Source organism: Marmota flaviventris, chromosome 9, assembly GCF_047511675.1.
Source record: "Marmota flaviventris isolate mMarFla1 chromosome 9, mMarFla1.hap1, whole genome shotgun sequence".
Lineage (NCBI taxonomy): Eukaryota > Metazoa > Chordata > Mammalia > Rodentia > Sciuridae > Marmota > Marmota flaviventris.
This window is the reverse complement of record NC_092506.1, coordinates 22788434-22812048: the sequence shown is the minus strand read 5'-3', so window position 1 is coordinate 22812048 and position 23615 is coordinate 22788434. Positions and strand designations below refer to the sequence as shown.

At 37.2% G+C, this 23615-nt stretch overlaps 1 protein-coding gene across 1 annotated transcript in view; it reads left to right on the top strand.

Annotated features, from left to right (window-relative positions):
* Positions 1–23615, top strand: part of Hsd17b12 (hydroxysteroid 17-beta dehydrogenase 12) — a 148336-nt gene that overhangs the window by 37799 nt on the left and 86922 nt on the right. The window contains exons 2-3 of the mRNA XM_027936716.2: positions 16199–16245; positions 19708–19783. Of these exons, the coding sequence (XP_027792517.1) occupies positions 16199–16245; positions 19708–19783 (123 nt within the window). The remainder of the gene's footprint in view (positions 1–16198; positions 16246–19707; positions 19784–23615) is intronic.

The following is a 23615-nucleotide window of genomic DNA, read 5'->3' as shown; positions in this document are numbered from 1 at the left end:
ATAGCAAGAAGGAACTGTGTGGAACATCTAGGGCTTTGCCTGTTCAGGAATACAGCGGAAACATTAGGTGAGAATAGATGAACATTTTTTCCTTCCTCAAATTTGTTGTTGATCTTACCATCATTTATTCTGCTTTTCAAGATATATATGTATAGTGAATTGTTTGTCAAATGATCTCTTGGGGTGGCTGTTTTGAAGTTCTTTTCCTTTAATTTTTAGTGTTTATTTTATTTGTTTATTTTTAGGTGGTGCTGAGGGTTGAACCCAGTGCCTCACACATGCTGGGCAAGCACCCTACTACTGATCCACGACTGCGGCCCCCATTTTAAAGTTCTTGACCAGGCCTGAGACAGACACGCAAAATGATTTCTCCTAGGCATAAAGTACCTAGGGAGTGTGGGAAGATCTCTTTGGTCATAGCATCAAAATACATGCCTTTTGGGCAGTGTTGAGTCCTCCAGGAAGTGCTTATTTCCTAGGAAGACTGGCTCAAACAGGACTTCATTGTACTGTGTCCCTGAGAAGCCTGGTGGCTTAGAAGGAGAAATAGCTTCTTAGCAGGGAGGTACAGAGTGAACAGAATCCCTGGCCTCTCTGTTTATGGAGAGCTTACCCACTTACCTGAGGAATATTTTAAAATTTTAAACAGAATGAATTAGATTAAAACAAGTAAAAAAAAAAATCTGCTCTGTAACCTCCCTATATTCTTATTTACCTTACTGTTCATAAATTTTGGCTGTTGCAAGGAAATTAATTATAGGAACTTCTGGATAGATCTCATTGCAACTCATTTTTATCAGGCCAGAGTTATATATTTTAAGGGCATGTATGTAGTAGGCACTATTTTTCTACTGGTATGCCTGCCCACTGTTTATAAGTTAAGGAACTGTTTAATTTAGTTATTACTTGTTAAATATGTACAGTCATGAGATATAATCATGATATATCCAAATAAAGTTGGATTTGGCATTATCAAATTAATGAGGAGGAGACCCTGGAGTATTTGTATGCACAGTACATTATTGCTAAATGTGACTGTTATTGGTATTTCTGAGTTTATAAGGCAATTTTCCATTGTGTAGCATATTCATGTTCTAGTGATTAGATTTAGCATGATGTGACTATTGGCAAGTCATTTAACCTAAGATTGTTTCTTCATCTGTAAAATTAGGTACTATAATAAGGTCTTGTTATTTACAAACCTCATAAAGTTTTCTGGGCAGCTACTGATTGTACCTCATAGAGTGTCGGACAGTTAAAAAAGAGTGCTGTAAAGGGGCTGCTATTGTGTTTGGCACATGTTAGGTACTCAATTTATATACATGGAAAACGGCTTTTCTACTCATGGGAGCAATCCAAACTTAGGTTCCACCATATGCAGAGAGTAAATTGAATGACATGTTGATAGTGTTATCCAGCTGTCACCTGTGTCTAGTTCTGAGACATTTCCATTACCCCGAAGGAAACATCATTCTCCTTAAAGCAGTCACTTCACATCCTCTCTCCCTCAGATCCTGGAAACCTCTATCTGCATTATTTCTCTATGAGTTTACCTATTTCAGATGTTTAATGTAAATGGATTCTTAACTGTTTCACCTTACCTTTTGTGTCTAGCTTGTTTTAGTTAGCATGATGTTCGGATGGAAGGCTAATCACACTATACCATGTGTCAATACTCCATTCATTTTTAATGGCTGAATAATATTTCATTTTGGATATACCACATTTTGTTTATCCATTCTTCAGTCTATAGATATTTGAGTTGTTCCCACATTTTGGCTACTATCAGTGGAGCTGCTATGACATGCATGTACCAGTTTCTGTTTGATACTTGTTTTCAATTCTTTTGGGTATGCCTCAAAGTGGAATCACCAAATTACATGGTAATTCTGTGTTTACCTTTTCTTGAGGAAGTGCCAAATTGTATTCATCAGTGGCTGTTTTATTTTACATCATTCTTTACCAATACTTGTTATTTTCCATTTTTGAAAATTATGGCCGACCTAGTTTGTCATTGCGGTTTTGATTTGCATTTATTTAATGATATTGAGCATTTTTTCATGTGCTTGTTGGCTTTTGTGTATCATCTTTGGACAAATGTCTATTTAAGCCCTTTGCTCAGTTTTAAACTTTAAAACCCAACAAACTGGGTTTGTTATTGAGTTGTAGGAATTCCTTACTTATGCTGGATTTGCAAATTTGCAAATTGCCTTTAGATATGTAATTTGCAAATATTTTCCCCATTTTGGGGTTGTCTTTTCACTCTCTTGATAATGTCTTTTGATGCTCAACAAATTTTTATTTATTTATTTATTTGCAGTGTTGGGGATTAAACCCAGGGCCTTTTATATTCTAGGCAAGTGCTCTACCATTGAGCTAGTCCCCCACTGCTAAAATTTTGGTTTAGATAAAGTTCGTTTTCTATTTTTGTTTTTGTTGCTTGTGCTTGTGGTGTCATATCAAACTTCAGTAGCTTTTTATTTTCCTTTTTATACCCCTTCTACTTCCTACTTCTACTTTCATTGTTAACATCTATTGAGAATTTATTGTGTTCAGGCCCCTTGGTAAGTAGATTATATACATTGTCTTGTTTAATATTCTGACAGGGCGGGGTGCATAACATTACTTGTTGAATCTTTACAATGGCTCTCTGGGATAGCTAGTATTGTATTCATTCTACAACTAAAGACACTGAGATAATAGAGAGTAACTGGCCTCCAGTAGGTGAATGAGATGGTACTGGAGCCTCACTGGTTTGATTTTAGCATCTATATTCTTAACTGTGCATATTGCATTTGTACTAAAATAGCAAAGGCCCAGTAAACCTTTTCACTTTGGTGTCGCTATGGCTCTATGGCTTAAAAGTAGTTAACTCCTTTGTTGCCCCTTAGAACTCCTACTCTCAGGAGGCCTCTTCCAACTTACTCTCACATTTCGGGTACTCTCAAAGAAAGCGACAAAGAAGTTTGAGTCTACTTAATCATGCTGAGCATGAGGATTGATAGCCTTTTAATTCTTGCACAAGGGTTTGCATTTTTAAAGAGGATGTGGCATTAACTGAAATGAATCATTATTTGGAAAGGTCTTCAGTTAACCAAGTAAAGTGAAAAAATCAGACAGCAGATATTTTTGGGTTATGGTGCCAGAAGGAACCACATGGCTTTGCCTGGAAGTCAGCCCAGGGGAGTTGCTGCCCAAGTGGATCCTGCTTTTCACAGTTTCTTCCTTCTTGTTCTGAACCCACAGATGGCTTCTGAGTGTTTATTTGTTTGGGTTTGGTCTTATCTGTTAGTTTAAGTGGCAAGAGGTTACTATCTGTAGTTTCTGGTTGGGTTTAGGGCTGCTAGTGGGAGCCTGAGGGACCGAATGGGAGGAGGGGGACTCTGTTGGGATAGGACTTTGGTTAACTGGGCATTTTCTTTCTATAGTAATCCATGATGCTCGGAAAATATGTATATATGCCCAAGCCAGGGGATTGTGGGAAATGCCTACATACCTGGGTTTATGCATAGACTTCACGTTTTTCTGTAAAATTGTTTTTTATTTAAATATGATCAGAAGAGTCAGTTACAGTTGGCCTTTCTAATTTCGAATCCCTTTCACTGTTTCTCTTTAATGAAAATGTGGGAAGTTGCTGCTGTTTCATTAACTTGCATCCTGCATGCTTCTCTTCTTTGTTCTTTGTTAAATATGAGCTGGCATGTGTTAGACGACGTGAGCATTTGCTCTTGGGGACTTCAGTGGTTTCTAAATTCAGCACTGCTAAGCCTGTAGACTGTTTGCTTGAATCAATTGAGACTGCTATTTTTAGCAACAAAAGGGAATTGAAATAGCAATTTTCTTTCCATGTAATAGATCCCCAAGAGGAATACTGATGCAAGCTCTCTGTCATTTTCTTTCCCCCTCCTCCAAGCACTCAGAGGAAGGCAGCTGTCATGGTTTGAGCAGTATTAATCTTTAATCAGTTGAGTGTTTTTTGCATTCAGGTGTTTGGAGTTGGGGGGTAGAAGGGTGGGGAAGGATCACGAAAAGGAACCTGCTTGGAATAACTAAGCTCTCATGCATGGGCTCTGTAGTCAGAATTTGGCGGTTAGTGGCAGGGAATAGACAGAGGAGCTAAAAATAGTGTGTTTGCTTCCAGTGTTCCTCTAGTCTATTTTTGATGTTTGATTTTGATAAGGTTGATTGGGTTCTTACTAAAAATATCTGTTCCTAGCAAGTTGAGGACAAAAAGAGTAGAATATTTTTAACCTACACAAACTGAAGTATTTTTGTTGACTATATAAAATCTGGAAGTGGAACCCTGGTCAGTTGCCAGTATTTTATGTAATCTGTAATAAGCTAGACACTTCTGGATGCCAAGTTGGGATATTCTTTATACTTGTCAGTTTTCATCTTCTAAAGGCTTGCAAATTTGGTTCTGGTGTTATATTTATCCATAAAGGGATAAGCCTTTTAAATATCTTCTTTCCCCTGCCTCTCTCCTTTTCCACTTCTTCATTTCTACCCATGACCATCCTATTTATTCCCCAAGCCTGTTAGATCAGGCGGGGCAGGCTGCGACCAAAGGAGGCAGATTTAAAAGGGCCGCTGAACAGGCTTTATTGAGATATCACTCCCGGGCAGAACTTGATCAGACCCACAGAGGGGACAGGGGAAGGGTCTGAGGAGAAACCACATGGAAGCTCGACCAGACTGGACTTTTATGGGGCTTACAGCAGGAAAGGAAGGGCTTGGGACAGGAAAAGGTGTTTCTAGGGTCCCTTGCCCCCTTGGAGTTGGTCAGGGGAGTTGGCTGAACTCCAGGATTGGCCAGGGGGTCCTGCTGATTGACAGGTGTTAGTCAGGAGATCTGGATGATTGACAGGCGTTTCCGTCGGCATCTGATTGATGTTCTTCTCAGGTGCGGGCTGCTTTGTTCTAAGTTGCCACTAAGTAGCCACCAAGTCGCCGCCACCGACCTAACAAAGCCTTCAGAGCTGTAGGTGGTACCCATAGCTTTTTTTTTTTTTTGAACATATTGAAACCTACCTTAACTTTTCCACCTACTCTCTAACGAAATGGGATCTGAGGATACTCTGTGTTAATTGAAGAAGCAAATCATACTGCTATGAATAGTGAGCTGTCACTATGTTGGTAATTTAGCATCCTTTACTAAACCAAAGTGGTTAATCTCCCCTTTGCCTAATCACATTTTGGACTAGTTTGCTTCATACTCACCCTGGCACATTGTGATTAAAGTGATTCTCTTGAGCATTGAACATCAGCTCATTTCAAGGACAACCACAGAATCCTTTGAAAGTATACATCTGTAGAGTCATCATAAACAAGTTAAACTTCTATTAAATTTCTTGAAAACCTCATTTTAGATCATTGATTCTTGCTTGATGTTGATAGGCGCTGAAGAGTGAATGGGATTGTTTACCATTTCTAAATAAGGAGTGGGTGAAGCGCTGGGTAGTGTTATAAGAGGCTAGTTTTCCATTCATAATCTTCTTTGATTCATTCACTCATCCATTTATCCAGCAAAACCTCATTAATCATCTGCTCTTTGCTAGGCAATGTCTTTGCATTTAGACTATGGTGACCCAGACAGACACTGCACTTATGGAAACCTGTATGATAAACGTCATGAAGGAAAGTACAGTGTATGATGGGCACAGAGAACTATGGGGTCCTAAGTTAGTCTAGCAGTCAAAGAAAGGGTAACGGGGGAGGAGAGATGTGAAAAATCTCAAGAATGGAAGGAAAACATTGGTAGGAGTGTGCCTCAGCTGTATGTGCTACTATAACAAAATACCCTGATAGGTTGCCAAGAGACTAAGAAATACCCTGAGATGATGGTGTGCAAGACAGAGAGTTTATTGAAACAGGGAAGTCTAGTGGTGGCTAGCTAGATGGGTGGCACTTCACAGCCAGCACTGAGGAGGGAGGGTTTTGAAGCTTAAGCTATATAACCATTGTTGCTGGTTTGCTTTGTTCCTTTGTGTGACATTCCAAGTTGCCTTTGGTGTACCTGCAGAAAAGAACAGTTCTCAGAGATAATACTTGTTTGCCCAGTTCCCTGAGTACATGTGAGGGAGCCAGTGCTCCTTCAGCTAATACTTATCTGATCTGGGTCCAGACTTACCTTTTTTGTCCCCTTGACTTGGCTAGAGTCTTGGGACTAGAAAGGGGCATCTCAGGGACACGGTGTTTGATGTTTCTTCTCCTTTTTAAAGGATCATGCAAGTGGGTAATTTGTAAAGACTGGCAAGTCCAAGATTAAGGTACCAACAGATTTACTTATCTCATGAGCACTCATATTGTGAGGGCTGCTCTCTGCATCCTGGCTGGTGGCTTGCTGATGCATTGTTGGAATGTCCTCACATGAAGGAGGACAAAAGGACAAGAAGCCCAAATGAATGCTGCATGCTGTGTTAAGTGCCTTAATTAAAACCATATGTACAGGAGGAGCGCCAAGCCTTATCACCTTCAAGGTCCCACCTCTTCTTGCTATTACATTGGCCACTGAGTTTCAGCACCTACATTTTGGAAAGGACATGTTCAAAGTATGAACATATTGTGCATATAGGGAGTAGAGGGAACAACATTTGTGAAGAGAGAGCATGTTACCTTGGAAGCATTTCACCATGATTGTGGGGCAGAAAGTGGAAGGAGGAGCCAGGTGTGATGGTGCCTGCCTGTAATCCCAGCAGCACTGGAGGCTGAGGCGGGAAATCTCAAGTTCAAAGCCAGACTCAGCAAAAAAGCTAGGTACTAAGCAACTCAATGAGATCCAGTCTCTAAATAAAATACACAATAGGACTGAGGATGTGGTTCAATGGCCAAGTGTCCCTGACCTGAGCTCAATTCCTGGTACCTGCCCCCCTTCCCTAGGCACTCAACCCCCCACAAAAAAAAAAAAAAAAAGGAAGGAGGAAAGTAGTGGCAGGTAAGGTTAGTTCCTAGAAGACCTGTCAAGAGTGAGGGCAGTGGGAAGCCACAGGTTTGAGGCAGGGAAATGATCCTCACATTTGCACATGGAGTGATCACTTTGGCTATGGTGTGGAGGAAGAATCGCAGAGGAGTAAGGATGGGACCAAGCAGATGTATTAGAAGATGGTTGCAGTAGTTCTTAGGGGAGATGAATGATGGGACCTCCAGGTGATGACATTGGGAAGAAGTGAAGGATTTGCTTCAGGTTTAGTGTAACTGGCAATAGGAAAACATTGTCACTTCTTGGCAGGGAAAAAAGATTATAAAAGCAGTTTTTGAGAAAGGTAATTCTTAACTTGTGTATAACTTGGATTGAGTGAGAAGGGACCGAAACCTTCACTGCCCAAGTCCTTGTGTGTAGGGGTGAGAGTGTAGAACAGACTGGGAGTTGTGAGAATTAACTAGATCATATCAATGAGGTTCCATAAGCAAATTATTTTCTAATGTAAATATTAAATATTTTGTTTTCATAATTTACTGATTGTTATTCTTGCTTTTTGGGGGCCTATAATAGTGACTTTAATACAAGTTTGTTTTTCAACCAGTTTAAAGATTTGAACTTTCATATATGCTTGATTCTGTATTATAATCAATTAGGTAAAAGAGATGATTGGTTTGAAAAATGGCATGGTAGTTCAGTGGTATGATCAGGTACCTTAATTCCTCTGAGTCTTCTACCCTCAGAGGTACTTCATGGTTCAAGAGGCGGCGGGAGTCCCACCCATCACTTTTGAATTGACTGCATGAAGGGCAAAAAGGGGTCGCGCTGCTGCGTCAGCTGTTTTCAAGCAACCTTTTTCAAAGTCCTTCACAACTCTGCTTACATCTTTTCCCCAGAATTTAATCACATAGCCACACCTACCTGCTTTGGAGGTTGGAAAATAGAGATTCCAGGAAATAAAGATTCCAGGTTACAGTATGCTGGGCTGAAAGTCACTGTTCTCATGCAAAGAAGGAAGGAAATATGGTTGTTATGAGCCACAGCCTGCTATGTGCCTTCCTATGTGCACTTGACACATAAAGAATGGGTCCCCACACAGGGTGGATTTTGCACATTGCAACTTATTTAATTATACCTGTGAGTGCTTGCTTCTTTCATTTGAAGAGACAACAAAAAACTAATTTGAATGACTTAGAAGCTCATCTTTTTTTCATTTGATTTTCATTGAAAATTAGTGTATTAGGGTGGGAATGCTTAGATCAGTGTTTCCCAGAAATAAATCAAGAGATGATCACACATTGATGAGTATTTTTAAATATATATAGGTAGACTATATGTATAATACATATATACACACTGATAGTCTCTCTATATAAATATATATAGTATATAAATATAGACAGACTATCAGTGTAACATATAAACTATCAGTGCAAAATATATATGTCAGACTGGTAGTTTATGTTATACTGATTGATAGTCTATTTCTATTCATTGAAAATGATGACATTTATGATTGAATTAAGTAAATAATTTTGAGATAATTGTGTTTTTACATTTTATTTAAGAAAGAATGATCAGTTTTAAGAAAATATTAAGTGACTTTGGGAAATAGTCCTAAGTAATGCTACCTTGACTTTGGGGAAACTGGAGTAGATGAAGAGTTTTTGGCTTAGTTTCTACTGTCTTTCTAGTAGGAAAGGACTTTATTTTTTAAAAAGGAAATATATGACATAATAAAATGTACATGACAGTGTAAAAAAATGCAGATAGTAAAATGAACTTAAAAATATTATCTTTCTTTTCTTTCTCTGATCTCCCCAAAGCAACTAGGCTTTGGAAGGGCAGCTATTAGTTTGTAGATAGTTTTAGATAGATTAAAAATATTTTTTAGGATCTTTAATATCCAGAGTGGATTTTTATATGTCTTTGAATTCTCTACACTCATGCATATAATGGTTTCTAAAGACAGCCTAGTTTGATTTTTAAAATTTTTTTTTTTTTTTTTTTTTTTTCTGGTGCTAGGAATCAAACCCAGGCCCATTGTGCATGTTAGGCAAGCTCTCTACCATTGAGCCACACCCTCAGCCCAGTTTGATTCAAATTTGGTAATTGTTAGTAGCACATGATAGGTAAAAGCATTTTTGCAGAGAGCAGAAAGTCAAATCTTTCTAGGAAGTGTGCTCAGTACTTCATCCTCAATGAAAGTTAGTCTACTTTAGTGTAATGTGCAACTTTAGAGGAATGTGGGGGTGCTTTCAATTTTAAAATGGACAAGTAATAGTACTTCTGGCTTTTCATCTCTTGGAAATCCTCCCCCCAAATTAGAAGGGAAACAGTTCCATTTTGATGCAACTACACAACTTCTGTCATCCCTAATCCCCAGTCCAGGCAAATGAAGGTAGAGGAGTGGTAACTTACTTCACAGAGCAGTCACCTGAGAACTCAGAGGGACCACCACTGGGAAACAAGAAAGTTCATCCCCTGGACACCAGAACCACATATAAATTGAACATATATTTCAGCACTTAAGAAGGCAGGTGGGGCTGGGCTCTGAGCCACATGTGCTTGAGACTCAGGGAAATTGGACAAAAGAATGCAGTGATCAGGTGATGAATGGAAAGTTTACAGACTAATAGCTGCCCTGCCAGAAGCCTAGAAAATGGCAATGCCTCTAAAGGAACACTGAAGATTCCCTGATGAAAGACTAATACTGACTTGGGGATTCCCCAATAAAAAAGCTGGTTTGATTATTCGTTGTCCTGTAGTGAGGACCACAGTATAATTACCATATCAGTGCATTTTAACCAACGTTTTAATGCTTCCGAGATGAGACAGAGTGAAACAATCAAGAAGGAACTTAGAGGAGACAAAATATAAGGAGTAGAAGAAAATGTAAATATGTAAACAAATTATGATTAATGTCCTCAGAGAGAAGACAGGATGCTGAGAGAGGCCTGGGGAGTGCAAGCAAGCAGTCAGAAAATGGAAGAGTTCTCTAAGATTAAAAACTGAACATCTAAATTTAAAAAGCCAGTAAAGGATTTGGAAGATAAAGTTGAAGAAATTTATAGGAAAGTAGAAAATAAAAATAAGATTAATGGAGAAACTCTTAAGTTCAAATTCAGATTAATAAAGATTCTAATAAGAGAAAAATATGGGGAAGATATTATCAAAGAGTTAATGTAGAAAATTATCAGAATTTAAAGTCATGAATTTTAAGGCCCATTAGTGCTTAGCACCAATGAATGGAAAAACATCTACTCCAAGGCATATCATGGAGTCTTAAAGAGTAAGTAATAATCCTAAAAGCCCCAGTGACAGAAAAGCAGGTTACCCACAAATGGTCTGAAATACGATGTTGAAACCCTTTAAACAATACTTGTGCTTGAAGATAATGGAGAGTTGTCTAAAATGCTTTGTTAAAAATGATTTTCTGCTTAGAATTCTACACCTAGTCAAACTATAATTTTGCGGTTTGAATATAGAGTTTTAAAAAAATATGCAAAAGAAAATTGTCTCACACCATCAAATAAGGAGACATGATGACTAAATGTAATATAATTGTCCTGGATGGGATCCTAGAACAGAAAAAAGACATTCAGTAAGGACTAAGGAAATCTGAATAAAATATGGACTTCAGTTAGTCGTTCCAATATTGGTTCATGAATTGTGACAAACGTACCATAGTAATGTAGGCTGTTAGTACTATCTCTTTTTTTTTTTTTCAAGTCTGAAACTATTCTAAAATAAAGTTGATTTAAAAGAATGTTTGCAAACATGTCTCCGTGTATTTGTTCTTGGGAAGCTACTGGCATACTGAGATATTCTCCCATACTTAGAGAATAGAACAAGATCTGGAAAACAGAGCTTCAGCACAGGACAGAGGCCAAGGGAATCCCCAAGACCATGTTCCCAGACAACAGCTGTACAGTAAAGCAGAGGAACCATTCCAAGTTGGAGCTGGATAACAGGCACTGTGAAGGTGATGTCTAAGGTGGAAAACAAACAAAAAAACGAATGACCTGCTAATGTGGACGTTTGTGTTGAGAGATTGTAGAGCATGGGGATGTTTAAAAAGAAAAGCATGCGGATGAAGAGCAGTGCAATTCTGTGTGTAGGGATGACAGAAATTCCGCTAGAAAATGAAATGTAATTATTTTTGTACTGTTTGGATCAGTAGAGAGAAATATATTTATTTAATCACAATAATTGTTGTATAACAAAATATTTGACTAGTCTTTATCCCTGATCCCTGAGGAGGAGACTCCAAATTCTTGGGGGGACTTTCCTATAGGATGACTTCTGGTGGAACCCTAGATAGCTTGCAAGCGTTGGGCCGGACATGCCTGAAAGTTATGTGATTAGAGCTTGAGACTTTGAGCCACCTGATCAGTCCAGCCTCCTGGCCTCTGGGAAGGGCAGGAGGTCTAGAGATTGACTTCAGTCGTGTGGCCAGTGATCAAGTCAGTCATGCCTTTATAATGGAACCTGATAAAAATCTGGACACTGAAGCTGGATGGAGCTTCTTGGTTGGTAGAGATATTGTTGTGCTGGGAAGGCAATGTGCTTCCCCTGATTCTGTGCCCTGGGGAGAGGACATAGAGCTTCTCGGACCTTACCCTATGTGTTCTCTTCATTTGGTTGATCTTGGTTTGTATCCTCTATAACTGGAAGTTATTTCAAGTTCTCTAAATTATTCCAGTAGATTATCAAGTCCGGGGGATTGTGGGAACCCCCAAATTTGTAGCCAGTTTGTAGTCAGAAGTGTGGGTAGCCTGGGGCCTCTGAACTTTGTGTCTGGCATCAGAAGAGCAGTCTGGTTGGGGACCATGACCTTAATGTAAGGGATCTGTGCTAAATCTTGATGGTGAATGTCAGAATTACTTTGCAATATTCCAGTAATATAAACACTATTGACAGAATCAGAAGGATGGGGAAAACAAAAGAGAAGTAGAAGTTTTTGTCAACTATAATAAGCCAATAGGGAGGCCCTAAGCAACTAAGCAAAACCCCATCTCAAAATAAAAAGGGCTGGGAATGTGGCTCAGTGGTTAAGTTCCCTGGGTTCAATCTGTGGTACAAACAAAGAAGGAAGAAAAAAATAAAATATCTCCACATTCATATCAACTTAATAAGTAACTCATGAATTGAGTGCCACTATAAATCCCCAAACCTGGAGAATTTGGAAAAGGAAGACTCGATATCCATTAAGCAAAGTTTGGAATCTCCAGACCTGGCAGATTCTAGCTGTCTACGACTGTCATTGGTTATAATGACACTGTGCTATGCTGAGTTCAGGTGGGGTTGGCAACTTCTAAAACAGACGCACACAACAGAGTTGTTGATGTTCTTTTGAAATGTATTCCAGCCAATAATTTTAGATGGAGAATGTTGAATGACTTTATCGTTGTTTAATTCTTGGTCATATTCTTGTTGAGAGATTTTATTTTATGGTGGTGCTGAAGTTGTTAACAGATTTTAAACCTCTAACCTAAGAAATCTGATGCTGCCACCAGTTGCTATAACTGCATTTGTGGCTTGCTTGCTTCACAGTTGTAGGCTTCAGCAGAATAATCTACATACAAAAGGCTTTGTAAGTAAGATAGGTCAGTGACTGATAGGCGGCTATGAAGAGTGTAAGCTACTGAATTTGAAAAGTGAAGACCTTTGAGAAATCAGGTTCTCAGGCAAGCAGTCTTATACAGTTTTAAAAGATTAAAACTGGTGAGCATCATTCATGCATTCAGCAAATGTCTGAGCACCTATGTTGAGCATGGCGTGTAGAAAGGAGGCTAGAATCAGATCAAAGAATAAAAACATGTAGATACAAGGAATTATAATTCAAAATAAGGAGTGGTGAAGTGTCATGGTTGGGTAAAGTGCTTGTGGGAATTTAGAAAAGGAAGCGATTACTTTTATTTGGAGTGATCTGGAACAGTAGAATTGGTGGAGCTTGGATTGGGCTTTGAAGGAAGAAGGCAGAAGGGAGGTTTATCAAGAAGGAAAAGGAGAGACTGGAACGTTTTAGTATGTATTTGTCCTTCACATGTGAAACATTATTGAGTCAGTATCAGGAATACAGTATAAAATTTGTATCTTCACACATCCAGAAATATTCAGGAGATAAAATGTTAAAGGAAAGAACAATTGCATTGATAATGGGGTTGGAGGGACTTTCATATTATGCTTAATTTTATTTAGCTAGATTCTACAACAAATGTTTAAATCTGTGATTTAATAATGTTTCTTAATGGTAAAAACATAAGTTACCTGTGGAAAATGCCAAGGAAATAATTTATTTTAAAAATTGACAGAGGTGGTGCTGTGTTGTAGCTCTGGTAGAGCACTTGCCTAGCATGTATGAGGCATTAGGTTCTATTCTTAGCACCACAAATAAGTAAAGGAAAAAAGATCCATCAGCAACCAAAATATATACGTGTGTGTGTATTTAAAAAAAAAAAAGGTGAAAATATTCAAACACTTACTTGTGTTCCTATAAAAACCATCCATCATGGTGATCATTTAATGAGGATTAAGTTCTCTGTGGAAATATTTTTACCTAATAGATGGAGATGAATGAGTGAATGCAAATGCTACCATTTTGCAACCCCTAATAAAATAATGGATCTCAACGGAAATCATCCATGACCACTCACAGAGCAAAAGGAAAGATAACCAGACCTGTGCCTTCTGATGCAAATATGTAGTATTGCTTATGAAGTATTCTTAGGAATAAAATTCAAACCTGAACTTGATCATGTGTCTGTATCAAACTACTAAAGGACAGAGGAACATGTTAAATCATATCAGGGAAATGCAGTCAGCAAATGCCAGGCTGAGAAAGCATAAATCTGGGTCTGTATATTCAACAAATAACGAGTGTGTATGTGTGTGTGTGTGAGAGAGAGGGGGGGGGAGTGTCGGTGGGTAGATAGAGCCTATAGATTATTATTAATAGACATGTTAAACAATATGGAATATGAAAATTATTGAATCCTGATTAAAACAAATTATTAAAGTTTTAATTTTGGGAAAATTTACATTGATTAGATACTTGATTCAAGCAATTATTATAGTTTTAGTAGTATGAGAATGATTAAAAAATTTTTTTTTAGTTGTAGCTGGACACAATACCTTTATTTTATTTTTATGTGGTGCTGAGGATTGAACCCAGTGTTTTGCATGTGCTAGGCGAGCGCTGTACCGCTGAGCCACTGAGCCACAACCCCAGCCCCAATTTTGTTGTTTTTAATAGCAGATACATACTAAAATCAAGGGATGAAGTGATATGGTGTTTGAGATTCATTTCAGAATAATCCAAGGTGGGGAAAATGTGGAGTATAGGTAAAACAAGATTTACCTCAAGTTGATCATGGGTAAAGCTGGACCACGGGTATGTGGAGGTTTTTACTGCTCTCTGGATTTTCTTTTTTATTCCAAAAAGTCTTTTTTTTAAATGCTAGAAATATGATAGCTGATTTTGAAAGATATAGCCAGGAAGAATATGAATGTGTTTCCCATATTTCTGAATAGTAAAATTGGGAGCTTCCTTGTATAATTTGAAAGAAGTGCCTTTAAGACAAGTACAAGAAAATTCTACAAGTTGCGCCATAATTTGTTTTCCATAATCTAATTGATTTAGAAAAGTTTATTTAGAGAAGTTCTGGGGCATCCTTAATCTTTTGAAGCAGATATCCATCCTTTAAACTCTTTTGTAGGGAGGTTATACTGGGAATTGAACACAGAGCACTTTCCCACTGAGCTTATGTCTAATCTCCAGGTCTTTTATTTTTTTCAATTTTGAGACGGGGAGAGTCTTGCTAAGTTGCTGAGGCTGGCCTTGAACTTGCCATCTTCCTGCCTTAGCCTCCTGAATCTCTAGTATCATAGGCACCTGCCATCACTTCCGGCCCATGCTCTGAACTTGAGACAAACACAATTCCAGTATTCCAGAGTTAAGATACCATGGTGTAGCCTGACCCATTGTGTGAATGTGTCGGGGCAGGGGTGTGGGGTGCTGGGAATGGCACCCAAGGCCTCATACATGCCAGGCAAATAAATGTTCTACCATTGACCCAAATCCCCAGCCCCACATTATAACTTTCAAATGTTTCTACTACATAAAGTTTTTAAGATTATAAGAGAAATGTACTTTCCCATAGAAGTACTAAATCTCATTCAATTTCTTGGTACTACCCTTAATTTAAAAATTAGTTCATTAAGATACAATATATACAAATAATTGTGTACGTCAGGGTACATAGAAGCTCAATGAATGCGTACACACAGGAGTAATGCTGTCTTAATCAAGATGTAGAGTATTTCCTGTACCCAGGACTTTCCATTATACCCTTTCCCTGTCATCTACCCCACAACCCAGAGTTAAGCTATATTCTGACTCCTGTCACCAAAAATTAGTTTTGCCTTTTCTTGAACTTAATAACTGGAAATATTACATACTCTTGTGTTATACTTTGTTCATTCCACACAATGTCTCAGATTTGTCCATGTTTTCCATATATCAGTAGTTTGTTCTTTTATATTAATGTTTAGTATTCATTGTATAATTATTCCTCAGTTTATTTACTTTCCTATAGATTAATACTTAGGCATGTGTACCTGCTCTGCATAAGTGAGCTACCATGGCCATTCTTTTGGTAGACATAATGTATCTGTATCTTTTGAAATTGTTGTCATAGGGTAGGCATAGCTTTAGTTCTAGACATATTGCCAAATAGTTTTTCTAAAATAATTGAATTGATTTATGTAGCAATATATTCTCAAAAATATATATAAAAAAGTTTCTCCTGCCAACACACTTGTAATCCCAACTGTATGGGAAGTAGAATCAGGAGAATAGCAGGTTCAACAGCGTTGGCAAATTAGGGAAATCCTGTTTCAAAATAAAAATAAAAAGGGTTGGGATGTAGCTCAGTGATAGAGTAATATATGAGAATTCCAGTTGCTTTATTTCTTTGTCAACACCTGATACTCTAGTTAATGTTGCAATGTATTTAATTTCAGAGGTTGTGATGGGTATTCAACCTTAAATTTGAACCATTGGTATTGCTGTTTTATTTTATTGGAGCTGGGAATTGAACCCAGGGCCTCGTGCGAGCTCAGCACGCACTCTACCACGGAGTACCTCCAGCCCAGCTGTTGCTTTTTCACACCAGAATATTCTACAGATTTCCTTGTGTATAATTTTTGGGTACTAAATTTGACCAGTTCCTCATTGTTGTTCTTAAACTAAAGTATTATTTTTTCCTTTCTCAGTTGTCACAGGTAGTACTGATGGAATTGGAAAAGCATATGCAGAAGAGGTAGGTGATTTTCAAAACTTTTCTCTATCATTAAAAAATGAACAAATATAGAATACTTTCATAATAATTTTGATTTTTGAAATTAACAAATACATAGTACAATGGTTTTGTTTGTTTTTATCTTGTCTGAAATACCATGTTTGTGTGCATAAAAAAATTTTTTAAAGCAGATATCTGGGAAAAATAAGAATAAAACTTTCCATGATGTTTAATTCTAAGAAAATGAGTGTAGCTTTAATTTTATATCATTTAAGTGTATGCAGTACTTTTTTTTAAAAAAAAATATTTTTTAGTATAGATGGACATAATACCTGTATTTTATTTTTTATAAGGTGCTGAAGATCAAACCCAGTGCCTTACGCATAATAGGCAAGCGCTCTACCACTGAGCCACAATCCCGGCCCCCAGTCCTCAGTTTTTAAAGTCAGTTATTTTTAACTATTTTCCAAAAGATAGAAATGTTATAGGCGGTCACATTTTTATAAGAAGGTCTGTGGTTAACAGAAAAATATTGACAGGCTCAGGCAAAGCGTTGACGCCCTGTGTACTGCACGGAATGGCTAAGAAAGCAGTCATCTGAAGACTGAGGTACAGAGCGGGAACTGGGGCAGTGCTCGAGGCAAGTTTCCTTGCCCTCCAGGCCCTGCAAAGGTACTCAGTTCTGGTGAAGATCCTGTTAGAGGCACTGAATCCCTCACATCATTCCCAGCTTTTTAAAAAATCATCTTTTTTTCCCCACCTTTTTATATTGAAGAATTTTAAAATTGTAGAATTGTTTGAAGAAGAATACAATGAACACCCATATACCTTCACCTGGATTCTCCAGCTAACATTTTGTCACTGTTAACTTACTTTATTGTTACTGTTTTCGTTATTATTGTTATTTGGCAGGACCATTTGTAAATTACTTTTAGATATCATAATAGTTCACCCCAAAATATTTGGGGATCAGTCTTATAAGAACTAAAACACCCTTATAACTCCAATACAATGCTCACACAGAGTTTAACTTGACACAGTTTAACTTGTTATTGATTCTCCTGTTTCTACCTCCCATGTAGCTGGGATTACAGTGTGTTGGCTGGAGAAACATTTTTAACAGGAATGTTATGCAAATGATATTTATTCTTGTGAGTTCATTCTACCAAGAAGCATAAGAAGTCCATTTGTTTCATTATTGATTATGTTAAGGTAAACAGTTTATTAAGATGCTGTCTACCTTATATGTTAGCCCATTTCTAAGTTAGTCAGCTTTTTGTTGCTGTGGCCAGTATACTGGACAAGAACAACTTTTGGAAGAGGAAAAGTTCATTATGGCTCATAGTTTTCAGAGATTTAGTCCATGGTCGGGGGACTCCATTGCTCTGGGCCCAAGGTAAGGCAGGACATTATGGCAGAAGGGCATGGTGGAGGAACATTGCTCACCTTTTGGTGGCCAGGCAGCAGGGGTTGAAAGGGGCTGTAAGGAATATGAACTCTTCCATGGCTCACTCCCAGAGACCGACCTCCTCCAGCCATACCCCGCCTGCCTACAGTTACCATCCAGGCCATCCACACTAGGCTGATGAGGTTAGAATTTTCATATTTTAATAATTTATCCTCCACACATTCCTGCATTAACTAGGAGCTTTTGGGGGACACCTCATACTACATCATAATACCATGACTCCATTATATAGATAATTAATAAGAAGTAGGTGGCATGAAGCTTTGAGACTGTAAATATCCTGTTTGCCAGCAATCTTTCATCCAGTGGTTTTAAGATCCACTGACAATTTTTGCCTAAATTATTATTATCATAGTGGTTAAAGAATTGGTGATTTTCTAATGGTCTCTGTCCTACATTTATTCGATTTTTTTTTTGTATAAATAAAAGCTTTTCCTTGTCCCTCTTCCTCTGTTAATTTTTTTTTTAATATCAGTATGGCTGATGAATTCTTTAGTGGGTTTATAGCAGATTAATTTATCAAATTACCAGCCTTTGTTATTATAAAAAATGTTCTTCCATAACTTCATTTACAGTACTACTCATTACTTAATAAAAGCTGACTTTAGGATTTAAGACTAGAATATTAATTTACTAAATCACTTATAGTTCATAGCACCTAACTTATTGTTCATTTTTAAACTGGAGTAGTGCATTAAGACGTTTTGTGAATATTAGTTTTTTTCCTTACCCCTCTGTATTTATATGTCCCTAGGACATTAACCATATTCTTTTTTTTTTTTTAAATATTTTTTTTTAGTTGTTGATGGACGTTTATTTTACTTATTTGTATGCAGTACTGAGAATCGAACTCAGTGCCTCACACATTCTAGGCAATCGCTCTATTACGGAGTCACAACCCCAGCCCCTAACCATATTCTTTTTTTTTTTTATTGGTTGTTCAAAACATTATAAAGCTCTTGACATATCATATTTCATACATTAGATTCAAGTTGGTTATGAACTCCCAATTTTACCCCAAATACAGATTGCAGAATCACATCGGTTACACATCCACATTTTTACATAATGCCCTATTAGTAACTGCCTAACCATATTCTTGTAAATCTTTTTCATTCTATGCGACGCTTACACAGCATTGTATACACATATAGAAGGTGCTCTTCAGAAAAATTGTTATTAATTTATTCATTTAACAATCTTAGTTTGTTACCTTGGTTGTCTATAAACTATAATGCCCAAGAAAAATTTTAAGTATTTATCCTATTTTTTAGGATTTCCTAACATTTTATGTATTTTATTTTATTTATTTTTTTGGTACTGGGGATTGAACCCAGGGCCTTGTGCATGCAAGGCAATCACTCTACCAACTGGGCTATATCCCCAGCCCCAATTTCCTAACATTTTAACTGTAGTTTTCTTTGCTAGTCTTTTGATCTTTGTTTTATATATCCAGTCCATGACAAAAACTTGTCTTATTGGTGCATTCTGATTATACCTAGTACTGGGATTCATTGTGACATATTTGTACATGCACATAATATAATTTGATCAAGTTCATTACCCAGTACTTCCCTTTCCCTCTCCAGTGAAAACTTTCTTTTTAAAGCTAAGTTTTAAATCATGGAAGTAGTGGACATGTAACAATTTTAAAAACTCAAACAATATACAGATTCAAAAGGAAAAATTCACTTGCCTTCTAAAACACTTGAGATTTGAATACTTGGTTTATTTATTTATTTTTATGTGGTGTTGAGGATCGAACCCAGGGCCTCTCACGTGCTAGGTGAGTGCTCTACCACTGAGCCACAACCCCAACCCCTGAATACTTGATTTAGAAAGACAGCCCTTTGAGAAATTCTGTAACGTTTTCGTTATGGATTGCCTGTTCTTTACACTTGGATTTATATTTTGAATAATCATCTGGTCAGGTTTTCTTAAAATGGGTATATATCTAATTTATGTTTTAAAATGAAATGCAAAAATGTAATTTACATTCTTTTTTATTATTTCAGCTAGCAAATCGTGGAATGAAGGTTGTCCTAATCAGCCGATCACAAGACAAACTGAACCAGGTTTCCAGTGAGATAAGTAAGTTCTTGCATTAAACACTCCATGATTGCAAATGGAACACAGCTAATCTAAGTTTAATGTTTTCAGGTGGGTTTCTAGCACTGATATATTTATTTAGAGTTCAGGAAACTTCTTTTTTATTCTGTTAATGGCATGTTTTAAAGATGAACCATCTTTTAAGTAATTTTTTATTTAAAAGTTTTTATTAATCTTTCAAAATAATTTCTTTAAGTTATTTTAGACCTATTGTAATTTGCTTGAAATGCCTTTTACTGACTCACCTATTTTTGTTGTTCTAAGTCAGATTTTCTGATTATTTTATCATGTCCTCAGTGAAACATCTGAATCTTTTTCTGTTGCTTCACTTCAATATTGAGTATTTTTCACTCCTTTGATCTCAGTGTCTCTAAATATATAGCACATATGATTGAGAGCAAGTATAAAAGGTAGTAGGTACACCTGTGGCAGGGGTGCTACGTTGAACTTTCTTTCTAGTCAGCTATACCTGAGACCTGAATTGTAACTTGGCAAAGACTCTCTTAACTGACTTCTACTTTACCAACCTGATGAATAAATCAGTGCTGCATATTTCCTCCGTAAAACAAACTGATGAACCGGATGTGTGACCACCTGTTGCTGGCACATTGCCAGGATGATACTTGGTACACGTGTATTTGCCCAGGTCAAATTGTTTCCTTATTAAGAGGTAATTGTGTTTGTTTCCAGAATTATGCCAGGTTCATTTGTTGTGCCTATTCTGCAAAATGATGAAACATTAGTGTAAAAGGGGGGGTTATTTCTACAAAACCTACATTGAATGTTCTGAGAAAGTAAGTAAAATAAGTTCTTTCAGAAATTTATTGTGAAATTAGATGTGACCAAGATTAATGTAAAATATTTAAAAGCTTATAAAAAATAAGAAATTTATTCTCTCATTGACTTTTTTCCCCCTTTTTGTTGGGGATTGAACTCAGGTGAGGGACACTTGGCCACTAAGCTACATCCTCAGCCCTATTTTGTGTTTTATTAAGAGACAGGGTCTCACTGAGTTACTAGTGCCTCGCTTTTGGCTGAGGCTGGCTTTGAACTCCATCCTACCGTCTCAGCCACCTAAGCCCCTGTAATACAGGCATGAGCCTCCTCACCCAGCTTGAATTGACATTGATTAAAAGGAATTTCTTTTTCCTGTTGAAAATTCTGAAAAAATGTTTTTCTGGGCATAATATAAATTTATTAAGACGTGATATTAGCAGACCACATCATCATCTGAAAAAGTATACAAGAGACTTATAAGTTACAACATGTTTTAAATTGAGATGTTAACCATGTCTTTGAGAGGATAATATTTTTGTGAACATACCTGTTCCAGGAAAAGGGAGGGAACAGAATTTAATGTCGACAAATGCAAACTATCTCTACATCCCTTTCGTTTTGGCTTTTACACATTTTTATTGAATGCCTCTATACCAGGCACTATACTACGTTTTTGGGACAGTGATGAATAAGTTGGATGCAGTCCTTGCTCTATGGACCTTATAATCTAGTGGAGGAGACAGTGAAAACAAATGAAGAAAAACCCAAAACTCAAAACTAAGTCAAAACAAAAACCCCAGACAAATTAAATAACTGCACTTTGTAGCAGGCCCCACAAAGAGAATGAACAAAGGACTAGAGAGGAAACACTGGAGAGGTTCTTATTTTGTAACATTGTGTTGAGTTTTGTGACTGTCAGGGTTGTAAAGGAGCCAGAATAATAACCTGTTACCAGTAATGACATTCTAGTAATGGAGGTGGAGCCTGCGTGACGGTTGTATCCTGTAGGCCCTTCTGTGGGTGTAATGACAGAGGGATTGTGTATTTTTAAGTTGGCACATGATAAATCTACTCCAACATTCCAATTTCCCAAAGCCTTTGGATCCCTGCCTCTACCTCCTGGTAGACGTAGAGCCCAAGTGTCAGTCAGCCAACCAAGCTAACTGTTTGAGCCCCTCCTAATTCTCTGGTAAGTGAATCATATATATATATATATGGCCTATTCTGGTGTTACATTGTTTTTCTTCATCTAACACTCAAAGGGTGAATTCTCATATGTATTTCTCAGCTTTCTACCAATACAAAGAGGCAAGTTTTGTAGTTATTTTTATGTATAAGTGTATGGATCATACTTTGTACTTGTTCCCCAGAGAATGCTGCAACCTAACCCTGTTGTGGTGACAGTAAGGGATGGCTGAGTTGAGTGTTGAGGATAAGAGTAATCCTCTTGAAAGAAAACTGCCCTTGATGTCGTGATGTTGTTGTGTTCCAGGATCTTCAAACCAGAGAAGACTAATCTTCAGGCTCTTTCTGTTTGCACTGGCAAGGGAGGCTCAGAGAGCTCTCGTGTCATCATGCAAACTTGGATATTTTATGCCTTCATAAGCAATCTCTTGGGAATGTGAAGGGCAGCCTACTCATCAAAGCCAAAGTTCTTCAGAAAAATTTTAAAAGGACAATATATAGTTTGGTAGGGAACTAAACGTTTCGCCAACTATGGATAAATACCTCATCATAATTGACTGCTTTGATGAAATTATAGCTCTATGTAAGGATACCTGTCACCTGTTGAATTAAAATAAGCTGAAAGTCATCACACACATAATAAGCTTATTTTATTATCATTGTCAACTGGGATTATTTATATATTAAGTATTTTTTGCCAATTTTGATTTGTCAAAGAAAAGAACTCCTAGCTAATTTTTGAATGCTGAACTAGGTTTTTATTTACAGTAAAGCACAATACAAAGAGGACTTCATTACCAAATAACCTATGGCTCACAGGATATGGAGATGGTGACATTTACCATTCACATTATTGTGTGGCAGTCTATAATTCTAATTGGATACACTTTAATGAGATTTGATTGAAAGCAAACAAACCATGATGTATTTTTGTTTTGTGGGTTTTTTTGGTAGTTTATCACTGGTTATTATACAGCTTTAGAATGGCCTATAATTCCATTTCACTGGTCTGTAGTTGACAGAGGTATAGGATAGGTAGAAAAGATCCATTCCACTTTTTTCCAGTTCATACTTCTGATTCAAATCTGTGTAGTTAAGATGTGGAATTGACCAAATAGATGTGTTTTATAATTTTGTGATGCAGAAACAGTTCTATTAATCCACTGTGTGTTCTCATCCTATGTGTAGGAAACATAAAAAACTTAAACTGAGCAAGAAATATACTGCCTACGATCTTTTCAAAACAAATATTATATTTTTAGAGTTCTTTGGAGAGAATAGGCGAATGAGTAGAGCATTTGAAAATATCTATTTCCATGCGTGTATGTGAAAATATATATAAAGGATATATAAGCTCTAGATTGTGATTTCTAACCTATTTTAATGTATCTGTCAATTTCATTTTAATATTCTCAAGATTGAAAACTTGGAACTTTATGGTTAGTGACCCCCCTGTTATATTTAGTGTATTTCATTTATGTAAGAAACAACAGTTAACACATAAAGACCTTTTTGTTTTATGTTCAGTGATATCAGGATTAGAGAGTAAATCACTTGATAATTATAGAAATATCTTAATTGTCCTTAGAGTTCATGTATTTGAAGGCCAGAAACTCAAATCCATCTAACTTTTCTCTACTGATTTTGCCTATAGTACTTGAGACTGTGGAGGTATTCTCTTGTTCTAAGATCTCCAAATTTGACAGTGTTCCTGGCCTTCCAGAAAGTGATATCCTGTACTATGTGTAAAACTGAGACTTCACAAGGTCCCAGGTTAGTTCTTGGAAGGTCTTTGAAGCATTACTTCTACATACAGGAGTGTGATCCTTTTTTCTTACCCGTGGGATTTTCA